General features: G+C 33.2%; 3 protein-coding genes and 1 long non-coding RNA gene across 11 annotated transcripts; 3 read left to right on the forward strand and 1 right to left on the reverse strand.

Moving 5' to 3' along the window:
• Positions 1 to 205: 205 nt before the first annotated feature.
• On the forward strand, positions 206 to 2,441 carry LOC114174566 (protein FAR1-RELATED SEQUENCE 5-like). Its single transcript, XM_028059401.1, has 2 exons — positions 206 to 1,130; positions 2,332 to 2,441. The coding sequence occupies exons 1-2, from the start codon at positions 206 to 208 to the stop codon at positions 2,439 to 2,441; spliced, it is 1,035 nt and encodes a 344-aa protein (XP_027915202.1).
• Positions 2,442 to 6,865: 4,424 nt separating this feature from the next.
• Positions 6,866 to 9,659, forward strand: LOC114169647 (uncharacterized). 8 transcript variants are annotated; one of them, XR_003600978.2, is made up of 3 exons: positions 6,895 to 7,797; positions 8,462 to 9,285; positions 9,394 to 9,659. XR_003600978.2 is itself a non-coding variant. In XM_085669612.1 (3 exons), the coding sequence occupies exons 2-3, from the start codon at positions 8,661 to 8,663 to the stop codon at positions 9,270 to 9,272; spliced, it is 444 nt and encodes a 147-aa protein (XP_085525738.1). In that variant the 5' UTR covers positions 6,897 to 7,797; positions 8,462 to 8,660; the 3' UTR covers positions 9,273 to 9,659. The 8 variants fall into 8 exon arrangements, 1 of the variants encoding a protein (XP_085525738.1); XM_085669612.1 differs by having other exon boundaries at positions 6,897 to 7,797; positions 8,462 to 8,789; positions 8,958 to 9,659; XR_014992233.1 differs by having other exon boundaries at positions 6,899 to 7,797; positions 8,462 to 8,789; positions 9,037 to 9,659.
• A 5,439-nt stretch (positions 9,660 to 15,098) lies between these two features.
• Positions 15,099 to 16,497, reverse strand: LOC114173366 (uncharacterized). The gene is made up of 3 exons (XR_003602497.2): positions 16,357 to 16,497; positions 16,088 to 16,215; positions 15,099 to 15,344 (listed from the first exon to the last, which is right to left on the reverse strand). It is a non-coding gene; the product is annotated as an uncharacterized LOC114173366 (long non-coding RNA).
• A 288-nt stretch (positions 16,498 to 16,785) lies between these two features.
• Positions 16,786 to 21,537, forward strand: LOC114173364 (uncharacterized). The gene is made up of 5 exons (XM_028057702.2): positions 16,786 to 17,329; positions 17,415 to 19,369; positions 20,103 to 20,522; positions 20,607 to 20,821; positions 21,062 to 21,537. Exons 1-5 carry the CDS (start codon positions 17,160 to 17,162, stop codon positions 21,314 to 21,316), a joined length of 3,015 nt encoding a protein of 1,004 aa, XP_027913503.1. The 5' UTR covers positions 16,786 to 17,159; the 3' UTR covers positions 21,317 to 21,537.
• The last annotated feature ends 3,368 nt before the right edge of the window (positions 21,538 to 24,905 follow it).

Genomic DNA, 24,905 nt, shown 5'->3' on the forward strand with positions numbered 1-24,905 from the left:
AGAGTTTTGCGAAAGATTTAAAGTTGATTCATAAAGACACCCATAAAGATATGGTTCTTCTAGTTTTTAATGTGTGGGTATTGGCGTACATGCTTGTGGTACCAATAAATGTCTAGTAACAAGCTGATTTTTATTTTATTTTTCATTAATTTTTAATGCACAAGAAATTTATGTGTGAGCAATGACATCTTCAACAAGTATGACCATGGAAAATGTGGAAGCCACCCATACATTAGGACTAAATGACATTTCCTTGTACGGGGACGACCAAAGTCAAGCAACCACTGCGACGTTGGTACCCAATAGCTGTAATAACAAAGGTGGTGACTTAGACCAACATAGGCACCCCACTGTTAGGATGTGGTTCGAAACAGAGGACGAGGTAAAAAAAATTTACAAGAACTATGCTATTCGAAAAGGTTTTGAAGTGAGGATAAGAACTTCACAAAAGGATCTGGATGGGAACATTTCGTATTTGAAGTTAGTGTGCTCGCGGGAAGGAAAATATGTGTCCGCAATCCCTCCAGAAAAGAAGACACTACGTACCCAAAGGAAGAATTGTCCTGCTCAAATGACTGCATTTAAAAGAGAAGGAAAATGGTGCATTAAAACTTTGGTGGACGAACACAGTCACGATATTAGCCCAGGAAAGTCAAGGCTAATTAGAGGTAATAGAATCATCAGTATGCATGCAAAGAGAACCTTTGACATAAATGACGAGGCGGGAGTGCGCATCAACAAGAGTTTTCGATCGTTGGTTTTTTATGCAGGCGGTTATGAGAACCTGGAGTTTGTTGAGCGTGACGTTAGAAACTACTTAGGGGTCAAGCGGCGTGCTCTTGGAAAAAATGGGGACGGCCAAGCATTGCTAAATCACTTTTCCCGCATGAGAGAACTAAACAGTAATTTCTTTTATGAGATTGACTTGGACTCCGAAGATCGTATCCGTAACATTTTTTGGGCAGATGCAAGGAGTCGATCTGCATGTCATGATTTCGGAGACGTTGTGTCCTTTGATACAACTTACCTAACAAACAAATATGACATGCCCTTTGCACCGTTTGTGGGGATTAACCACCACGGTCAATCAATTTTATTAGGATGTGGATTACTGTCTAAGGAAGACACAAGTAATTTTATTTGGCTCTTTAATGTGTGGCTGAAGTGCATGTCAAATAAGGCACCAAATGGTATAGTTACTGACCAATGTAAGGCAATGCAAAATGCAGTACAATGTGTGTTTCCAAGTACTCGACATTGATGGTGCCTTTGGCACATCATGAAAAAAATACTAGAGAAGTTGATTGGGTATGGTAACTACAATGCCATAAAAGAAGCATTTAAGCAGTTGGTGTACAACTCCATTGATGCTGAAGCATTTGAGTCTGGGTGGGCTGAATTTATCAACACACATGCATTAGAAAAAAATGATTGGTTATCCTCGTTGTTCGAAGAGAGATAAAGATGGGTACCATGTTACTTGAAGAATGAATTTTGGGCTGGAATGTCCTCAACACAACAAAGTGAGGGGATGAATGCATTTTTTGATGGCTTCATTAATTCAAGTACCACACTTGAACAATTTGTCGTGCAATACGACAATGCCTTACGACAAAAAGCCGAAAAAGAGTACAAAGCTGACTTTGCATCCTTGAATACAACAATACCTTGAATACAACACTTTTAAAAGCTAAAACTATCGACTACCACACACACTTTTGACTAATATCAATTGTATAACGAAGTTACTTTAAATTAATTTCTCAAATTGTAAACCATATGCATACTTAGTTCAAAAGTAATCCAAATTGAGTACAACAGAGGATGATGAAAGTATCTCAAGATTATTAATTATCTAACTTTACAAGTGAAAAGGGTGGTGTTATTTTGTGAGATACATAAAAATATTTTTCAATATTTATAGATTTTTATAAAAGAACACGACGACCCATTACGTAATGAATGGAAAAGTTAGCCATGGAAAACTAACCTGCAAATAAGTGAGCTCCGTAAACACCACACTTCAATATTTGTCTCACCTCCGGCAATGGCACGAAGCTGTCACAGATATCACAAGGAGCACGTCAGTTTCCGGTGAAAACCCTAAACCCCAAAAATACATTCGACTCCAAGAAGCCATGATTCCAATCAAAACCCTAAACCCCAAATTGATTTATAATCGAAAATCCTAACCTGCAACTTCAATGCTTTCCGTCAACCACCGTCGGGAACGTTCCGCTCCACTGTGATTTCGTCTACCACCGTCGGGACAAACTGCTTTCTTGTAGGTGGGATTCAATGTGCAACTATAATGGGTTTGGGAAAATGTAGCGGAAATTGTAATCAATGGAAATTTGCAGAACAATGGTTCTCTCACCGTGGAGAAGAAAAGCTTTAAGAGCGGGCCAAAAATGAACTCCAGCGCGGGAGCAGTTCTATGAGAGACAATCCCATTTTTTGAACCACGTCCCTTTTCTTCATTTTCTCTCTCACACGTGCAGTTTCATATTTTTTAACTCAAAAAAATCATTTATTATATGCCACGTCAGTTTGTCAAATACTTTGTAACATTTACTTTGTCAAACAATCGTTTTCCTATAAAAAAATCTTGAAGAATCCTATGAATTAGTAGAGCTTAGGATAAATATTGTCTTTGAGCCACGACATGCTAAAGCTAAAGGATTAGAGGCCATTCAAATATAACATTATGTATTTTTTTTTTAACATGATGTATTTTCTTTTTTTATATTTACATTGTAATTGTCAATACTTTATCAAATCATCAATAAAATTATTTTGGTTAATTTTTGTGTATTTTTTGAATTTATATATTTATTAATTTTTATTATAAAAATAAATTCATTAAATTAATAAACTACAAGACTCTGTTCACTTTAGAAGATGAATTTGGGGGAGAATGTGAGGATTGATTTGTATAGATTTGAGTGGATGAATATGTTTGTTTTTTTGAGACGATTTAGAAGGTAAAGTGAGTGGATTTAGAGATGAATTTTGTGAAAGTTAGTGAATGATTTGAATGATGTGATAGATTAAATAAAAAATTATAATAAATAAAATTTGAAAGTTACTAAAATATCCTCTATAATAAAATTATATAAAATAATTCTTAAATTAATTAAAAATATTATATTTTAAAAACTATTATTTAATAAATTTTAATAAAAATAAATTATATTAAATTATTATTATTATTTTTTAATTATTACTATCACTTAAAATTATTATTAATATTATTACTATTAATTATTATATATTATTTAATATATCAATATTATATATATATATATATATATATATATATGGGTAAGAAGTATACTGTTGGCTTTGAATATAATGAGGGTATACGGGTAAAATTTTCATTGATGCTCTTAAATCTTCCTTGCAGTGGAGGAATGAATATTTTACCTTATCTCGCAATTCCATCCGCGTTAATCTTTCAATACGAACACAAATATTTTTAATAATCCGTCGTCACAATTTAGTGCATTGAAAGGATTCCTCGAAGCGAACATGCCCTAAATGTAGGTGGGTAATTACAAATAAAGTATGTTTCAAACCTCCACAAAATAATAGTCACAAATAGAAAAGGTTAAAACTCTCCACAAAACAACCTCCACAATATAATTCGGATACTAGAAGTTTCCCAAAACCTTCGCAAATAGTTTTTGGCCATTTTAGCTGTAGAGGTTTAAAAAACCCCCACAAATGAATTTGCGGAGGGTAAAAACCCTCGCAAATTGAAAAAAAAAAGTCCACTAAATAATTTTTTTTGTATTGTAACAAATGAAATTGACAATTTTTTTATTGCATAAGTAAAAGAATCCTTTCACCTTGTCAGGGCTTGACATGCCGCAAATCCTCTTGAAAGAGAGAGGTGCATCCGGGAACGTGGCCACAGGTGGTGTATGGTTGTCGTCAACTCGTGTCTAAGGTGTTGGGTTAAGTCCCACAACGAGTGCAACCCTCATGTTTAGTTGACAAGTTGAGCTTAGAACCCTGAGCAGGATGTCGGCGATAAACCCTGGGCAGTGAGGAAGCATACAAAAAATGGGGACACTTTTTTGTGCATGCTAATATTACTTTACTTGCTCCACTACTCCAAACGTGACTAAGGAAGCATAAAAAAATGGGGATTAAAAGATTAGGGCATACTCAATTAATTTAATAAAACATAAAATAGTAAGGTCATTCCATTTCTATAAACTACTCATAAGTTACATAGCTTTTGGTCAACTAGCTCGATCATGATTTTCCTAACCCTTAGAGTATGTAATATTTTTTTATTTTATTTTTAATTTCTCTCGTAATTGAACATTTTATCACAAAGATAATTCCTTTGAGTTTCAATTCAACTGCCAACAACTTGTTTTTTAATGGTTTAATCTCCTCCCTCATGACCTATGAACTGCACAAATGAAAATGTAGGATTGTCTTCCAATTGCTTCACTTGACTCATATCCAAACCTATAGACTTTATCTTTGGTCCTAAATGAATATTTAATTTTTCAATAAACAATGAATTTATTTAGGGAATAAAATTAAAATTAATTTAATTTAAAAGGTATAATATATTAATTAATATTAATAATTTAACATGAGATCTCCACCATATCTCTATTCTAGGTCTTTTGATTAGGATGACAAAAATACTCGTGTTTGTGGGTATTCACGAATAAAATCTACGACAGATAGTTGGTACTCGCGAATTATAAATACTTGCAAGTAGTGATTATTCTAATACCCATTTATAAACGAGTCGGGTGTGGTATCATACTAATCATACACACAAGTACTCGTCACCTGCAAAAAATTAAAATTAAAATTTAATTTCTATTAAGTTAAATTTAATTAAAAATTTAATTTATATTTTATTAGGTTAAATTTAATTAAAATTAAAATGTATCTTATATTTTGTTTAATTTATATTTTATTTTATATATTGTTTTGTAAATTCATTTAAATTTTATTTTTTAAATTTATAAATATTTTTTTTAAATATTCACAAGTATCTACATGTATAACAGGTTTTAAAAAACCTTTGATTATTTTTTAAACAAATATTCAATGGATAACAAAATATATAAATGGTGAATTTTTTTGTTGCGAATCGAATAGTGGATAAGCATTATTTATTATTTTTGACATGTCTATTATATTTTTACTTTAGACACTACAAATATTATTTTCACCTGAAAATGAGTCTTGAAAACTGTGGAAGTGTGAAATTGACTTAGGGTGAAAAAGAATAAATCGTTCTTAATAGGAAAATGAACTTTTGGAGCAAAGTCATGGTTAAGCTAATGAACTTCTCATTTTCATAATCTAAAAGTTGAAGGGTTGAATATATGGAGGATCCAGCATAATATCAAATACAAATTTACTTATAAACGAAAAATAGATATGAATATTGACATTGATTTAAATTAAATTATTTGTTACAAACATGCTATTATATTGTGTTTGCATTGTGTATGGAGAATGCAGCCCTAAGATAACAAAAATATGATTTATATATATATATATATATATATATATATATATATATATATATATATGGTAATATATATTTTTGAGAAAAATGATAAGAAATAAAATGAGGTGAAATAGGTGGCTTTTGTGTGGGGATAGCATAGCTCATTCAACTTGTTTGGACATGCATAGGGTTAAGCATGTGAAGAGGTCATGGGTTCATCATAGTCTGGTCTAATAACTGTATTGTTATTTTGGCATTTCTTAAAAAAAAAAAAATTAGAGTGACTTATTTGATTGACTTTATAGATAGTATAATTATAAAATTATTATTTTTTATTTATAGATCCGTTCTTAATAAAATATGAATTGTCAAATGGTAATAGTTATGAAAAATATCTTTTCTCATTCTTCTTTACACTTTGTTTACATTCATGTGATTGTTGTGGAAGAAGATCGAGGAAAAAGAAGAGATTATTCGAGTGGATGGTGGTAGTTTGTTTGTAATATAAGATACAAATGCATATTTTAGGCACTCATAATTGACAGTGGGTGTTTTTTTTCTTATCTATTATAATAATAATAATGATAAATAATTAAAAATAATATTGAAAATATTAAATAATATTTACAAAAAGAAACTATTAAAACTAATAAAATTATATTGATTTTATTTTTTCACTATTTTCATTAAAACTAGACGATTTCATTTTCTCTTTTTTTTTTTTAATTTTCTCACTTTCCATCTCATTTTCTCACTTGCCATCTCTTTAGTATGTATAATGAATTGGAGTTTATATGGTAAAACTATTAATTTAGGAAAATAAGGAGTCTAGATTCTTTACTGATTCTTTGAGTGTTGTTCTTTACTGAGCATTACAAAATATACTGCATTGGTATTTTAAATATCTTTTCAATATATTTTAAAACGTCAGAATTAGTAGTAATCAGTGTATTATAGAAACATAATAGAAGAATAATACAAAAAAATTCAGCAGAGAATCCAAATTCGGAAATAAGATGACACTTCATCCTCTTGACTTTGTCTAACTAGTTAATGCGATGGATAAAAGAAGTTAAGACGAGTCAGTATATTGTTAGTAATTTTGGGTCATGCATATATATATGATATATAATTAAATGTATTAGGACCATTATTTATAAAGCCAAATAATAAAGTGATCTGACTAAATTAAAGATTTGATTAAAGGCATATGTCATGAAAACAAATATTGTGTAGAAACCATTTAGTAATTTCTAATTTGATGAGGAGTCAAATTAGAAATACTAAAACTTAGTAATTCAGTTTATAAATGGTCGTTGTCCCCTTCTGAGAGCACACAAAGTCATAACGTACTCTTTCTGATCCTTTTTCTCCCTATCAAGAGAGAGAACCAAAGGGAAATAAAAGTACTCTAAAGGAAGATCACTGTATCATTAGTGTTCTCTAATATTATCTTTATGGCCAATTCAGGTACGTTTCCGTTTACATTTACAACATGATTATCAGTATGGGATATTATTTATTGTTTATGATTGATTGTTAGAATCAATAATATGATCATATGATTATCAGTATGGGATATTATTTATTGTTTATGATTGATTGTTAGAATCAATAATATGATCATATTTTACGTTTATGCTTACATGTGATATCAGAGCCACCCAAATTTGATTCATGCTTGTCTTTCAGTAGTTTAATTAATTTTAATTCAGAATCCTAAATTCCTAATTCGAAATCCTTAATCCCAATTTTTGATTTTGGGATAAAAACCCCAAATTGATAATCCTAAAGTTTCTTAAAACCCTAATTCAGCGTTACCTTCTCCCTCTCTCGCGTTTCTCTGCCGTGAGATCTTCGCCGCTGAGTTTGTGGTTCAGACCGGCGAGAGGCGCGAGGCACGCAGTGGCTCGTTGTGGTTGTCGGAGGCGCGATGGCGATCGCGTCGCATCTGGTTGCGTCAGCGGCGACTCAGGTGCGCGACCTGGACTCGCGACGGCAGCATCAATGGCGATGGCTTCGTCTCCGGCTGCAACAGCGGCACCGATGATGGCCTGCGATGGTGGTTTCGCATCAAGCCAGTTTCGCGTCGCGAGGGTTTCGCGTTTTTGTTTCCTATTCCGCCGCATCTGCAGTCACGGTGGTGACGATCTGGTTCGCGGCATCTTCTTCTTCCTTGCGAGGTGCGCAGGGCGCAGCGGAGGTGGCCGGCGTCGTAGTGGTGGCCGACGCCGATCAGGTTCACGATGGCAGTTTTGTGGTGGCTAGGGTTAGAGTTTCTCTTCTGATTCTATTCGTGTGAGGTGAAGGAGATAGTATAATAATAATAATAATAATAATAAAAAAAAAAAAAAAACCTAATTGAATTAATTAAATTAATTTTGAATTTTATTTTGGGTTCAAATACATAAGGATTTATATTTTTGTAATATAAATAATTTTATTCATTTTATATATTTTTTTTGGTTGTTTAATATATAAAATAAATATATTTGATTTTGGAATAAATAAATAATCAAATTTTGGTTTTATTTAACATTTTAAATGAGTTAATAGAATCAAGAAGTCACCAAATTGACCTCTCTTGAGCAAATAGTTCGTGAAAAATGTTAAATGTTGGTGTTTATTTACGTTTATGCGAGTATTGATCGGTCCAAAAGAAGATTAATATTTGGCCGAATTGCATACACACATGTGATGATAAACGTGTGATAATTATAAGGATTTGCTTTGTCGATGATAAATTAATCCAAAGATTGGTTTGTTGTTGGACGTGCTTTATTATCAATGTTTGATCATTACAACCAGATACCTCTAGCAGTTGACATTACTGTCCAAAGACTTGATATTAATGGTGCATTGGGTGTTTTGGGATGGGTTAAACCATTATTTGAATTTTTTTTATAATGATTTATTTTATTATGTGAGCATAATAAGTTATTCTTCTTGTTTTATATATCGCTTCAGTTGCTTCTGTATCTGCCAATGTGAATTCTGTTACGATCCTCAATGGAACAAATTTTAAGGACTGGAAGGAGAATATTGAAATTATTCTTGGCTGCATGGATCTAGATCTTGCATTAAGGACTGAGCAACCCCTACTCCTACGACGGATAGTACTCCTAAACAGAGGAGGGATCATGAGAAGGGGGATCGCTCAAACCGCATGAGCATAATGATCATTAGGCGCGGCATCCCAGAGGTGTTTAGGGGCACCGTTTTTGAAGACATTACAACTGCCAAAGAATTCATTGCTGAGATTGAGAAGCGCTTTGCAAAAAGCGATAAGGCGGAGGTAAGTACTCTTCTTCAGAACTTGATCTCCATGAAATATCAAGGCAAAGGAAATATCAGTGAATATATTATGAGCATGTCTAATATTGTCTTCAAACTCAAGGCACTAAAGCTTGAAATCTCAGAAGACTTACTCATTCATTTGGTGTTGATTTCTCTTCCTGCACAGTTTAATCAGTTTAAAGTATCTTATAACTGTCAAAAGGATAAATGGTCTCTTAATGAGCTCATTTCATATTGTGTGCAAGAAGAAGAAAGACAAAAGCAAGACAAGACAGAAAGTGCTCATTTTTCAAGCACTTCAAAGGCTAAGGCTCATTTTTCAAGCACTTCAAAGGCTAAGGGCAAAAGAAAGAGATCGGAGGATCCCAAGAAGGAAGCTGCTAAGGGTCCAGAACAAAAGAAACAATATCAGGAAAGCAAATGTTTCTTTTGCAATAAGACTGGACACATAAAGAAGAAATGTGCCAAATATCATGCTTAGCGTGCAAAGAAATGTATGTTTCTTACTTTGGTCTGTTCTGAGGTCAATTTAGTGTCAGTACCTAGTAACACTTGGTGGTTAGACTCAGGTGCAACTACTAACATCAGTGTTTCTATGAAAGGTTCCCTAAACTACCGGAAGCCAATTGATTATGAAAGATGGATATATGTTGGAGATGGCAAATCGGTGGAGGTGGAGGCTATTGGACATTTTAGATTATTATTATGTATTGGTTTTTATTTGGATTTGAAAGACACTTTTGTTGTGCCGTCATTTAGACAAAATTTAATTTCAGTTTCTTATTTGGACAAATCCGGTTATTCTTGTTCATTTGGAAACAATGAATTTAGTTTGTCTTTTAATTCAAATATTGTTGGAACTGGTTCACTTTTGGCTTATGATAATCTATATTTGCTTGATACTGTGATCACCTATAATGAAACCCTCAATACGGAATCTCATGGTACTAAACGTAAAATTGACAATACTCAATCAGGAGCATTATGGCACAAACACTTAGGTCACATCTCTAAAAATAGAGTTGAACGACTTGTGTCCAATGGAATCTTAGAGTCCATTGACTTCACAAACTTTGATGTTTGTGTTGAATGCTTTAAGGGCAAACAGACCAAAGCGAAGAGATTAGGTGCATATAGAGCTTCAGACGTCTTAGAGTTGATTCATACGGATATTTGTGGGTCATTTCCTACACCTTCTTGGAATGGTCAACAATACTTTATATCATTCATAGAAGATTACTCAAGATATGCATACTTATTTCTTATACATGAAAAGTCACAGTCTCTGGATGTGTTCAAATCTTTTAAAGTTGAAGTTGAAAATCAACTCAACAAAAGAATTAAGTCTGTTAGATCTGATCGTGGTGGTGAGTACTATGGCAGATATGATGGATCAGGTGAACAACGTCTAGGACCTTTTGCCAGGTACCTAGAGGAGTGTGGAATTGTCCCACAGTACACCATGCCAGGATCACCCAGTATGAATGGTGTAGCTGAGAGACGAAACCGGACTCTTAAGGATATGGTAAGGAGTATGATTTGTCATTCCACCTTACCAGAGTCACTCTAGGGAGAGGCACTAAAGACGGCAGCTTATATTCTAAACAGAGTACCAACTAAAGCAGCTACTAAAACACCTTATGAGCTTTGGATTGGACGAAAGCCTAGTCTAAAGCATTTCCATGTGTGGGGTTGTCCAGCTGAGGCAAGACCTTATAAGCCAAATGAAAAGAAATTGGACTCCCGAACAGTAAGTAGTTACTTTATTGGTTATTCTGAGAGATTTAGGGGATATAAATTTTATGATCCCATGTTAAAGACAATTTTTGAGACAGAGACTGCTACATTCTTTGAGGATATTGAGTTTGGGGAGAAGAATCAGATTAGGAAATTTGTTTTGGATAAAGAATCGGTAATAATTCCAGAACCGATTCAAACAATTACTTTTAATGAAGTAAGTTCGGAACCTCCACAAAACATTGCTGATGGACCTCATACTCAAGATGATTTGGTTTTTCATGAAGAACAAACTCAAGATCCTCAACAACCTATGCTTCATGAGCCAGCACCTTTGCGGAGATCCATGAGAGAAAGGAGAAGTGCCATTTCAGATGATTATGTTGTATTTCTCCAAGAAAATGAAGATCCTAACAATGGTGTGATGGAAGATGATCCAATCACCGTCCGTCAAGCCATACAGTATCCTAATTCAGAAAAATTGATTGAAGCAATGAGGGAAGAGTATAAATTCATGCAAGACAATAAGGTTTGGGAACTTGTCCCATTACCAGAAGGTGTGAAACCCATTGGTTGTAAATGGTTATTTAAGACCAAACGGGATTCTAACGCTAATGTGGAGAGGTATAAGGCTCGCCTTGTAGCTAAGGGATTTACTCAAAAAGAAGGGATTGACTTTAAAGAGACTTTTTCTCCAATTTCATCAAAAGACTCTTTTAGAACAATTATGACTCTTGTTGCACATTATGATTTGGAGCTTCATCAAATGGATGTCAAAACGGCGTTTCTCAATGGTGGCATTGACGAGACGATCTATATGGTGCAACCAGAAAATTTTGTGTCAGGAGACCCAAAGAATATGGTTTGCAAATTGACTAAATCTATTTATGGACTAAAACAAGCATCCCGTCAATGGTACCATAAATTTCATCAAGTAATTCTCTCATTTGGCTTCGAGATGAATCTTGTTGATGATTGTGTGTATCACAAGTTTAAGGGGAGCAAGTTTATTTTCCTGATCTTGTATGTTGATGACATTCTGCTTGCCACTAATGATATAGGCATATTGCACGAAACTAAGAAATTTCTGTCAAAGAATTTTGAAATGAAAGATCTTGGTGACGCCTCCTTTGTATTAGGAATTCAGATACATCGAGATCGATCTCGGGGTATTCTAGGATTATCACAAAGGAGATATATCGATAAAGTTCTTAAAAGGTTTAGCATGCATGAATGTAAATCCGGGGATACTTCAGTTGCTAAGGGAGACAAGTTCAGTCTCAATCAGTGCCCAAAGGGAAATTTGGAAATTGAGGAAATGCAGAAGATTCTTTATACGTTAGCTGTAGGGAGTTTGATGTATGCCCAAGTATGTACGTGTCCAGACATAGCATACATAGTTGGGGTTCTAGGCAGATACTTAAGCAATCCAGGAATGGACCATTGGATAGCAGCAAAGAGGGTCATGAGATATTTAAAGAGAACAAGAGGTTATATGCTCACATACAAGAGGTCAGACCAGTTGGAGATCACTGGGTTTTCTGACTCAGATTTTGCAGAATGTCAAGATAGCTTAAAATCTACTTCAGGTTACATTTTTATGTTGGCAGGTGGTGCGGTTTCTTGGCGCAGTGTCAAGCAAACCCTTACAGCTTCATCCACCATGGCAGCAGAATTTGTAGCATGTTATGAGGCATCTAATCACGGGATATGGCTGAGAAATTTTGTTACAGGGCTAAAAATTGTGGAAAGCATTGAAAGACCACTTAAGTTATATTGTGACAATAAATCAGCTGTATTGTATTCCAACAACAATAGGAGCTCGACTAAGTCGAAGCACATCGACATTAAGTTCCTAGTTGTTAAAGAAAGAGTACAGAGTGGACAGATTTCCATAGAACATTTAGGGACAAACTCCATTATTGCAGATCTTCTAACTAAAGGACTTCCACCCAAGATCTTTCATGAGCATGTTGCTCGCATGGGTGTTTTACAGTTTGAGGAATCTGAGGTTTAGTGGGAGATAGTTATTTTTATATGTTTTATGTTCTATGTTTAATTTCTTGCATGCATACATTAAACTTTCAGACATATTTAGTTATTTATATATGTGGTTTTAATTTTTCACTTTGTACATTAAGTTTTTATATTGATCTCATTAAGTTAAAGTTTGGACCAGTTGAAAATAGATGTGTATATACAGATCACCTTCACATAATTTTTCATGCTACACATTTCATGATGAATCCATGTCATCTGGTTGTGTCAGGATTAGTGATCATTGTTGGTTTTAGTTGCGATTCATACAATGAAAAACTGGTTTGGTTCTACATACTGATATAATCAATGGACGGGACTTTTGGAGTATGCTCGAGTAATATAATGGCAATTTTGAGCTCATAAAGTCTAACACATTTATAAGGTTGTAAAGACATATATATTTGTGACCAGTGGGAGATTGTTAGTAATTTTGGGTCATGCATATATATGATACATAATTAAATGTGTTAGGGCCATTATTTATAAAGCCAAATAATAAAGTGATCTGACTAAATTAAACATTTGCCTAAAGGCATATGTCATAAAAATAAATATTTTGGAGAGACCATTTAGTAATTTCTAATTTGATGAGGGGCCAAATTAGAAATACTAAAACTTAAGTAATTCAGTTTATAAATGGTCGTTGTCCCCTTCTGAGAGCACACACAGAGAGAGTCATAACGTACTTTTCCTGTTCCTTTCTCCCTATCCCCATCAAGAGAGAAAACCAAAGGGAAATAAAGGTGCTTTACAGGAGGAAAATCACTTTATCATTAGTGTTCTCTAATATTATCGTTATGGCCAATTCAGGTACGCTTCCGTTTACTTTTACAGCATGATTATCAGTATGGAATATTGTTTATAATTAATTGTTAGAATGAATAATAGGATCATATTCTGCGTTTATGCTTACATATATTTTTTAAGAAAATATGATTGGAGGAACATAATTGTTACTTTGCATTTATTATGATTTTCCTATCTTCAAATGGAAAATATAAAATGATTTAATTAAATTTTAAGTTTTTTATAAATTTAAATATCTTTAATTGGGTCAAAATTTCAAAGAAATACTTTATCGGACATCTAAACTTTTTATAAATATCAATCATGTCTTTATGATCAATTTAGTTGATATATGATGATTTGGTTTTGGTGTCTCAAATGTAATACTATGAAGTTGGATAATAAAACAAAAATGAAGTTATAAAATCCAAATTATCTTTAGAAAAAAGCAACATCATTTCATTTTATAAATTAAATACAAAAACAAAATTAAATCAATCACATAAAAACACACAATAACGATGTCTTTTCTTCTTCTTTTTCATCGTAAAAATTTGTAATGTTATTCTCAAGACTACACAATTAAATTGTCACATCACTCTCAGCAGTTTGTAAAGATTCAACTAAAAAAAACGTAAACATTCAATAAAATAAAATTGTTAACAAGGAGGTTCAAAATATTCATATATATATATATATATATATATATATATATATATATATATTGTTTTAGATTAATTTATTTATAAGAACTTTTGAGACAGAAAAAAAAATTTGTAAACTAATCTTAACTTGTAAAAAAGTTAATTTCAATTTTTCTTTCCTTTTATTTATTTGAAGAAATTAACGAGATAGACTCATCAAACTTTTGTAACAACAGTCATCTTTGTTAGGAGTTTGTCGCTAGGTATTTGACCAAATAGGATCGTCCAGTTTCTATAGAACCTATCACTAAAATATTCCTACTAGGGAGAGGTAGGGCTAAGCGGAGCGAAAAGGGTTTTCCAGGGTTTTCCATGAGATGGGAAATGTAAACTATTAGCTCTCCACAAGGTGTGTGAATAAGTAATTGTCTGATAATTAGCAAGGAATATATGTCTTTCTACTAAACAGGATGTATTGAATTCATAAATTATTAGATATTTTTTTGTTCGACCCTGATTCACTTAGTAAGATCATAAGCATAACCAACTTTACTTTAAACTTTATTAAAATTGTCACTTTAACTTTTCATTTTAGAAACTTTTTTTTTCTCTTTCCATACTTAATGTTTTTGCACAAACTAAAAGCGTTAATATTTTGTGAAAGTAAGAATTTGATAAAGTATAGTTATAATTGTTGGTAGTGAAGTTGTTTTTCTTCTTTACGCATGTTATGAGTAAGACCTCATCAATTGAATTGCTCTGCGTGCTTTACTCGTCAACCCATTCCTAACGAGTTCCAAAAACTTTTTCTTTCCAATTTAAAGAAAAAGCAAAAGAAAAAGTCTTCCAATTGCAACTATTTTTTCCTTTTTAAAGAGTCTTCACCCAAACCCTGTCGTATTATGGAACTGCAACTAAAGTTCTTCCTTTGACTCCATGTCTCATGTGACCCATGAACCGTCACCAAAACACGTTCAGATTTGGATTTATTATGCTAATTAGTGTAGTCGGCACCATTAGTCACCCACTTTTCGTAGACCAAATTTTTAGTTACATTTCTTAAATTCCTAATTATTGAACAAATTTTGAAGAAAAAAAAAACAGAAAGAAAAAGGTAGCTTGGTTGATAAGGAATTTAATAAACATGTGAAACTTATAATCCAAGTTAGAAAAAAAAAAGCTTTACAATAATGAAAGATCTAAATCAATTAGCTTCTATATACTTTGTATTTTGATAATTTTTTTCACATAAACTTTCTTTTCTTACCACTAAGTCATGTTTTTCACAAATTAAATGATTGTTAAACCACTTAAGACTTTGATGCATTGAAAGTGACACGCACCACCTGCCAAAAAACACACCGTCCAAAGAAGAGAATAAGATGACGGAATTCAGCATGCACTACGCATGAATTATGCCACAAATTGACGAGAGGAACCCTAATTTTTTTTTCCATGTCCACATTCACACCAAAGAAGAATCTACAATTAAGAACCCTTCATTTAAAGTTTTCCTTCACGATTAAACATTTACAACAACAGATATGGTGTAGTTGAAGTGTATATTGTTTGCAGGTGGAATGAGCTTTTCAGAAAGCTATTGTGTGTCATCTTCCTTCGTCACGCCACAAACAACCACTTCTTAACTATGCATAACCACGTCCAAAATTAACAGCCTTTTGCTATTGGTGAATTGTAAGAAATTAAAGAAAAAAAGGAATCATTTTCTTACGGGTAATGATATTTTGATAACTAAATTTTGACAATTTTCTCTTACAATCTGAGGTGACAGATATCTTCTAAATAATTTTAAAATATAGAAAAATAAAAAAATAAAAAAATGAAAAACCGTTTAAAAGATGTCTGACATCTCATATTGTAAGAAAAAGTTATCAAAACTTAGTTGTTAAAAATTATTTTCCCATACAAAACCTTATTATGTTTTCATTTTCTCAAGTTTGGCAACATGGTTTACAAATATATGTGAATCTTGAAATAATTATAATAACATATAATAAAATAACATAATGCAATTTTATAAAAGAACAAAACAACGTGGCTTCAACATTGATAATGAAGTTTATCTAACCTTTTCGTATTTGTAGACACGATGCTATATTCCAAATCTTCACTTCACACTCTTAGAAGTCTGGTTAGTCACTGAATCCATGATCACATGGTATAATTTGAAGTTGTTCGTGTTTTTTGTCTTAACAACTACACGCATAAGCACAAATATATTATTTGCATGCACAGTATGGATTCATTAATCAAATCATGTTTAATCAATGACCAAATTTAAACGTTTCACGTTTCATTTTATATAAATAAAAAAGCATTAAGAATCGACATACTGACCCAGGATCTTTCTTCTCACACCGATTCATCATTCTATTATTTTTCTTCTAGCAGGTGGGTTTGGTTTCATAACCACAAATCAGTGGCAGTGAGAGCAAAATTTGTACTTGGATTTATGGTATATTAACAACTAAAACAAATCCTGAGTCCTCTTATCCCTGCCAACTCAAAGAAGAAAAACTTTCATTGTTGCTAACCATGCAAGAAATTGACTCACAGAATCCGATCACCACCCACTAATTCCAAGTTAGTGAACAAATACAGAAAAGAAAAAAATTGCCATAAAGACAAGCACAGTGTCCACTTCGACTCTCACACGTGTCAAGCAGAATAGCACGTACCACCACGAAAACCCACATAACTGTTATGGAAACTACTTTAACTGCTACCAAACCGAAACAAGTGCAATCAAATTTCTCTTTAGTTGTCTACTAAAAGCTCCTATGTTATAGCTTTGTCTAGTTGATAATTGTTATATCTAACTCGAACATTATTCCTAATAATCTTATCTTTCTCGAATAACAAGTCTTATCAGACTAGAACAAAATAGTATCCAGTGTACAGAAAGAGCACAATCTTCTCCCAAAATCCCGCTCTTTTGGTCCAAAAACAAATCATCACTGCCCAGATCTCGTTCTGCCACTGATTTCACTGTCCTCAAGTGGGAAGAGTCCACTCTCCAACAATGAATGTTTGAAATGGAAATTTCCATGACCAAAGTATTCTTTACCTTGTAATTTGGTTTGGAATTTTCCAGGCCATGAAAACAGGACCTTTCAATTCCCAAGGTTGATTTGGATTGGATGGGAACAAGGAGACTCTTTATGGCTAAGACCCACATTGATTCCATCAACCTACGAGTTGTGAATGATTTTGTTTGTGTGAACATGTCGTGGGCCTTTGGTTCTCTGCGGATGTTCCTTTGTAAATATGTGCTCTATGCTTTGGGATTGGTGCTCAGATACATCTTCAGGTTTGGCTAACTTCTGTTTTTGTTTTTGAAATGTTTTCTGTTATGATAAGAGTTAATGAGTATGAGTAATTTTTCTTAACTTCAGGTTTCTTCATGTGGGAGATGCAAAAGATGAGACTATTGATCAGAAAGTACCACATGTTGAGAGGAACCAGCTTTCTGATTCCGAGATTGATGGGTTCCGAGAGGAGCTGGCAAGTTTTCTGTTTTGGAGTGATGATTTTGAGGAAACAGAGTGTTCTACCTTTTCCATGGAGGTTGCTCCTGAAAGTGGGAGAAGAGGTGGAAAAACGGAGAAATCTGTTTTTTCCATGGAGATTGCTCGTGAAAGTGAGAAAAGAGATGGAGAAAATAAGTGCTCGGTTCTGATGGACACCCACTGTGATGTTCATGAAGATGGGGTGAAAACAGAGGTGCCCGAGGAGAGCTTTGTTTCAAAAGAAATTGAGTTTGACATTGGTGAAGCTGGTATGAGTAAGGGAATAGTAGAAGAGGGTTATATTTTTATGAAAAATAGCTCCATCAACTCTGTTACTCATGAAGATGGCACGGAAACAGAAAAAGAAACAGAGGAGTTTGTTTCCATGGAAACTAACTCAGATGTTCATCAACATGTTCAAAAGCTTGGTGATGATGATGAATCCGAGATCTCTGTTTCAACAGAGTATAACTCTGATCTCGATCAAGGGAGTGTAGAGAGAGAAGTGGAGAGAGAAGAAGAAATAGAAGAACCTGTGTCAGGGGAGATTGACCCTGTTGTTCATAAAGAAGTGATGAAAAACGATGGAAATGAAACGAGCAGTGATGTTTTAATGGAGAATGTCTCTGAAGAAACTGTAAATGGCGATGGGGAGAAAACAAAAGAAAATGAGGGCTCTGTTTTCGAGGAACAAGAGTCCATTGCTCATGGTGATGATACAGTGAAAGAAGAAAAAGAAGAAGAAACGTATGGGTGTGTATCTTTGAACACGAACTCTGTAACAACCACAAGTAAGTGCGAGTACTTATCAGGAAAAGATATAAGTGGGTTCATGGAGGAACCAACAATGTTGAGGTTCAGTTTTCGAGAATTTTACATGGGTCCAGATGTTTTAGCCGTTTCTGATAATGCACATGCCAGCACCGAAATTATTGCCGACAAGGAATTTTCAGAGTTTGGTTCAGAGAAAGGCCCTGTGTCTCAAGCACAGACAGAGAACTCTGTTCAAGATCAGGTTTCAGCTTCTTCCACCCATATTCCACTTCACTTTGAGAGTGAAATGTTTGGTGGATCCGATTCATCCGATGAAGATTATTTTCTTTACAACGAAAACTCGGTCACTTCTGATTCAGAGTCAGAGTCATCAAGCTCAAGCGGTGTAATCTGGGGCAACAGCAACAAAATTGATGATTCAATTGTGTACCAGTTTCTGGGTGGTAAAAATGGGGGTGAAGGGTTTGAACCTGAGATTCTGAAGCTGATAATGAGAGAGGAAAGGGAAGGAGATGCAGAGGCAAAACAATCTTCATGTGATGGAAAGATTTCAGAATTGAGTGCTCATGGCATTTATTCTGAAGATAGGTATGTGGAAATGGAACCCTGCATGAAGGGTTTGAAGCCCTTCAATGCACATGGCAAAGTAGTGGTCAGAGACAAAAAAGAAGAGGAATTCAGGAATGAATTGGAGAAAAGAGAAGAAACTAGGTGGGAGGATGAATTGAGTTATTCAGAATCTGATGAGGGTGACTTTGAATGGGAGCATGATGATCTGGTGGAACAACTGAGATTGGAATTGAAAAATTCAAGGCAAGGAGGGCTTGCCACAATTTTAGAAGAAGAGGAGGTAGATGAAGAGGAAAAAGAAGAGGAAGAGGTGGTGGTGGTGGAGGAGGAGGAGGAAAGAGTATCCTCAAGAGTGGTTGAAGATCCAAACCCAGTGGAAATTGAAGAGAAGATTGAATACAAGGATCAAATTGATGAAATTCTAAAGGTTTACAAGAGCTATGAAGAGAAGATGAAGAAACTTGATATCTTGAATTACCAGACCATGCATGGATTAGGTGAGAACTAAATTAACTTCTTCTATGTTAAACTCTTGCAGAAGAACATTTCAGATTTGAACAATTTCAATATTTTTGGTAAATTCTTAATCAAGTTTCTTAAAATAAAGAACATGAAGTCTTGAGTCTCCAATCTTCAATCTTCACCAGCTGATGATCCCTTATGCCCAGTTAGAAGTTCTATTTCTCAGATTTCCAAGACTGCAGATTGGAGTTTGTTCTTGGTCATTCTTGTAATATTTTATGATTACACAAATTTTTTCATGAATTTGGTGACATTCAATCAACGGGAAGAAATTTTTTAAAAATGCTCCTGGATACAATCATGACATGGTGGGCCATTGCATATATTACCCCATCATATTTGCTAATTATGTGGGCATAAAGCTATTCCTGTCTTGTTTATTTTTCAATAATAAAGCCAGTGATAGTGAGAAGTCTGCATCATAAATTTCAATTCTATTCTCTACCAATCTTTTCCCTACTTTCCCTCGAGTTCAACTTTATACATTAAAATATTAGCGAATAAGATCGATTCTCCATCTTCTACTGTACAAAGCATTCAATAAAGTTAAGGGAACCTTCAATATTACTTTTAGAGTTTTGACTATGTTCGAAATTTTTGTTTGCTTAATGGTTTCTAATATTACACTCTAAGCAAAGAAAACTTGTTTATTTAGCAATGATCATGTTTGTATTATGATTAAGTAATTTTCTTTGTCGTCAATTGCAGGTCTGCTCCAACTAAAAGACCCTCTCAAATTAATTTCAACACCAAAATCCTCCATCCAAGGTGCAAAACCTGTAATATCTCAGAACTTGTGGCCACGCAAAGCATCAAAGAACTCATCTGACCCATTGATAAAGTTGGCGCATGAACTGCATAGAGATTTGGAGTTGGTATATGTTGGCCAGGTTTGCCTCTCTTGGGAAATCCTGTGTTGGCAACACAAGAAAGCCCTTGAGTTACAGCAATATGATTCAGAAGGGTCTCATAGCCATAGGTATAATCACGTAGCTGGTGAGTTTCAACTTTTTCAAGTCCTAGTTCAGAGATTCATAGAGAATGAACCATTTCAAGGCCCTAGGCTACAGAACTATGTCAAGAACAGATGCGTGATTCGCAACTTGCTCCATGTTCCAGGCATTAAAGGTGAACAAAATGGTCCATTGTTTCATTCCTTCACAAGGTGCCACTTGAGTGAGATTCTTACTTTCTGTTGTGAATGTTTTGCAGAAGATGATAAAGGGTATGAGGAAGAGGATGCTGCTATTGCAAGTGGAAGGTTGGCAGAGATCATCAAGGAATCAATGCGGGTGTTCTGGGAATTTGTTCGAGCAGATAAAGATTATGGGAATGTTATCTTTAAAGCTTCTCAGCACCACAGAATTGATCTTAACGACCCTATGATTCCTGGTCTTATGGTGGAGATTAAAGCACAACTACAGAAAGTATGTTCTTTTATGACTAACCCTCTTTTGGTCCTTAACAGTATATGATTTAGTTATATTAGTTACTAAGAAAACATGATCAATGCTAGTCCTTAACCTTAACAGATAGGAAGAAGAAAAAAAAAGACAAATGATAAAAACTACTTTTTTTCTAACTCAGTTCAGTTACTCCATACAAATATGCTTGTACATTAAACAAACATCTTGGAAGCAACACTTATCTTGGGTTATATGTTGCAGAAGGAGAGAAGGTTGAAGGACATAGTGAGAACCGGGAATTGCATAGTGAAGAAGTTCCAAAAGCACCATGAAGATGAACTTGATCATGAGCAATTGGTTGCTCAAGTGGGGTTGAGATTGATTTCAAGGGTGTTAAACATGTCCAAATTGAAAAAAGAACAGGTAATATGGTGTAATGAAAAGTTACACAGAATCAAGTTTTTGAGCAGGAAGATTGTGCAGGTGGAACCTTCCTTCTTGCTTTTTCCATGTTGATTCAAATCAATTTGTTCTGAATTGTAGAGGAAGAAAAAAAAATGGTAGAGGAATAGGGATAGGGATACCTTTTCACAGAAAATGTTATCCTAGATTACACAGAAATTGGGACACACATCACAAAATTCTCAGTGTATATATTTATATTTATATATGTATACATAAGTTGCAGTTTATACATCATGGTAATATAATAAATGGCAAGCTTGGTTACTTCAGAATATGTGAGTTGTTTTCTATTTTTGTCCTAAATTTTGTATTTAACATAAAAATAGCTATTTAAAATTCTCTCACAAATTTAAATTTGTCACTTGTATTGCTATGCAAGAAGGGTCATCTCAAATCGTTCATCAAAGATACACAAGTCTATATTTAAATATTTTTCTTACAAATTTTGCTCAGTGGAATATATAGAGCCTTGTAAATATAAAGCCTTGTATTTATATAAAACACATGCTTTAATCTAACTTAAATATTTTTAGTGACAAATAAATGTTAAAATCAACCTTTATTTAATAATATAGTCCAACCAAGTTATTATAAATGAAATAAAATGCATAATATATATCTTTCCAAATTTGTTCTACGTTATCAATGTAATAATTTTAAAATTGTTTTGTCTGATCTCGTGATTCTTAGAAGTTATTTTCCTTTCAAGAGAAAGCAGTATTAATTTTAATAAAAAATCCTTTACTCTTGCTTTAATATATATTGTAAGTTATCCACTTCCATAATAAGCTAAAAAATTCAATTTCAATAAGAGAAAACATTCATGGTTAAAAAAGTATTGCGCACCATAAAAGTTTGGTGTTTCTGTTTCTTTAAATTAACAATCTGCTTACTTATACGTGCATTTAGTATTATACCTAATTTATTGTTAAAAATTTAGTTTATACTTATAGGAGTTGTTGTTGCAAAATCAGTTAACTAATATAATAAAGAAAATTCTTAGCATGCTGGAAATAGTTATCCATCAGTGGGTCATACATTTACACTTGTGAGACAATTGTATAATTTTCTAAACCATGATTATAAATGCATTACAAATTATATTATTATTGGTACTTTGTACAAGATTATATGTTATAATATGATTTAGTTTTTTTTTTAACGTAACAATGTGTTGATTTGATGAATATAGATTATTAAAGTCCATATTATCTAAGATATGTCTTGTACGAGTGACTGTGATTATTTAATGAATTTAAAAGTTCATGATATTTCTTGTTTCAAGTCAAAAACACTTTAAGTTTATTTGACTTTTCTTATATTGTTGTAGTAGAATATTATGAGGTTTTAAATTAAATTCTAGTTTTGGAGAGTATGAGTGTACTTTGGTTGAGGTTTTAGAGTATTATTTATGTGTTGTAAGATTTTTTAAATAATATTATTCTTGATTGTGGTTTTTCTCTCTAAATTGGAGTTTCCACATTTTAATCTTATATTGAGTGTGGTGTTATTATTTATATACTTGTAAGGTGATTTTGTAAGAAAAATGGGTGTGTTTTTCCCAACGCAATAAAATAATTTTGGTTAAATTATATTTTTGGTTCCAATTTTCGTAGCAAAATATCAATTTGGTCCCTCTATTTTTTTTATCTCAATTTGGTCTCTATTTTGGAAAATTTGATGCAATCAAGTCCTTTCTATCAGTGATATAGTAACAACGTTAAATGTGATGTCACATGTCACTTCCTGAATTTTTTGAAATTTTTTAAAAGTTATAAATAAATTAAAATATAAATATAAATATAATTTTAATTAAATTTAACCTAATAAAATATAAGTTAAATTTAGTTTTAATTAAATTTAACTTAATAAAATATAAATTTATTTTTATTTTTATTTTTTTGCTAGTAACGGATACTCACCAATACGAGTAGTATGATACCTACACTCGACCCATTTATAAACAGGTATTAAAATATTCACTATCCACAAATACTAACATTCCGTCATGAATTTTATATATGGATACCCGCGAACATAAGTATTTTTATCATCTCTAATCACAAAACATATTTTTTTTTATCAAATATAATTGTTTTTAAGAAAAGTTATTTTAATTAGGTGCATAAATGTTCAAATTATCATTCCCAATAATTGAACTTCCTTTTGGACATTGAAATCGAATTATAGCATTGCCATTTATAATTTTTTCAACAACCACTCTTGTCAAATTATCATACCTGTCTACGATTATGTTATGATTAATTTTTTTTATAAGAAAGTCATCATTAACAAAGAAAATTTATTCTCAATTTTTAATTAAATAATTATTATTTATATTGTGGTTGGAGTGTTACATTGTGTATTTTATAAGAGAAATCATTACATGATGTTACTCATATGTCTTGATGTAGTCGAGGATGTAAAGATAAATGGAAGAGTTTCAAATTTAGCTCACGTATATGGATATGCAATAAAGAGAAAAATATTGAGGAATGTGTATTATTGATGAAGTATAAAAGTCTATTTTGGTAATTATGTAAGGATATGTCGTAAATGTTAGACACATGATGATAATTTTCATGTTCCTCAAACATCTTTGATCGTCTTGGCTATACCATGACCATTCACAATTTGGGATATGGATGTGATTGGCCCAATTAATCTTAAGGCATGAAATGGACATTCGATTATCATTGATTACTTCACCTAATAGATCGGAGTGAAATCATATGTCAATGTGACAAATAATATAGTGATCAAGTTCATTAATAAAAATATAATGGCATTACGTGCCAAGTAAGATAATTTCAAACAATGAAAACAATTTGTACAACAAAATGATAAAATAGTTGTGATGATTTTAAGATTTAACATCATAATTTTTCACCGTATCACTTAAAGATGAATGAGGTAGTGGAAGCAACAAATAACAACATTAAGAAGATTATCCAAAAGATGGTGATAATGCATAGTGATTGACATGAGATTCTTCCTTTAACGTTACATGACGGTTGTACTTTTGTTTGTACTTCTATTGGGAAAACTTCACATCCTTAACCTAGGGTTTGGATGAAGGATTTCAACAATTTCAATATATAGAAATTGAATTACCTGCAATTGAATTTTCTTCATTTCTTAAATAATTAGTTTGGATGAAGTAGTTGAAAATTTTCAATTTCAATTTTCTTATTTGGATAAAGCAATTTTATTTTTATTTTACGGTGAACTCAATTATACCTTTGAGTCTATCTTAGCTTAGCTCGACCTTCAATTCGGTACGATTCGTCTTGATTTTTGGTTCAAGTCGACCTTCGGCTTGTGTTGGGACGGTTCGACCCTAGGTCTAGGACGACTTGACTCAACTTTTGGCCTAACTCGACTTGACCTTTGGCCCAACTCGACTTTCGATTGGGACCGACTTGACTCAACCCTCGGCCTAGCTCGACCTAACTAGACCTTTGATCTGACCTGGCTCGACCTTTGGTCTAACCTGACCAAGCTCAACCTTTGGCCTGACCCAACTCGGCTCGACCTTCGGTTTGGCCTGGTCCGACTTGACCTTCGTCTAACTCGACATTTGGTCCAACTCGGCTCGACCCGACTCAACCTTTGACCTAACTCGACCTTCGGCACGACC

The sequence above is a fragment of the Vigna unguiculata genome, chromosome 2 (genome assembly GCF_037176805.1).
Source record: "Vigna unguiculata cultivar grain cowpea cultivar isolate G323 ecotype 2 chromosome 2, ASM3717680v1, whole genome shotgun sequence".
NCBI classification, from domain to species: domain Eukaryota; kingdom Viridiplantae; phylum Streptophyta; class Magnoliopsida; order Fabales; family Fabaceae; genus Vigna; species Vigna unguiculata.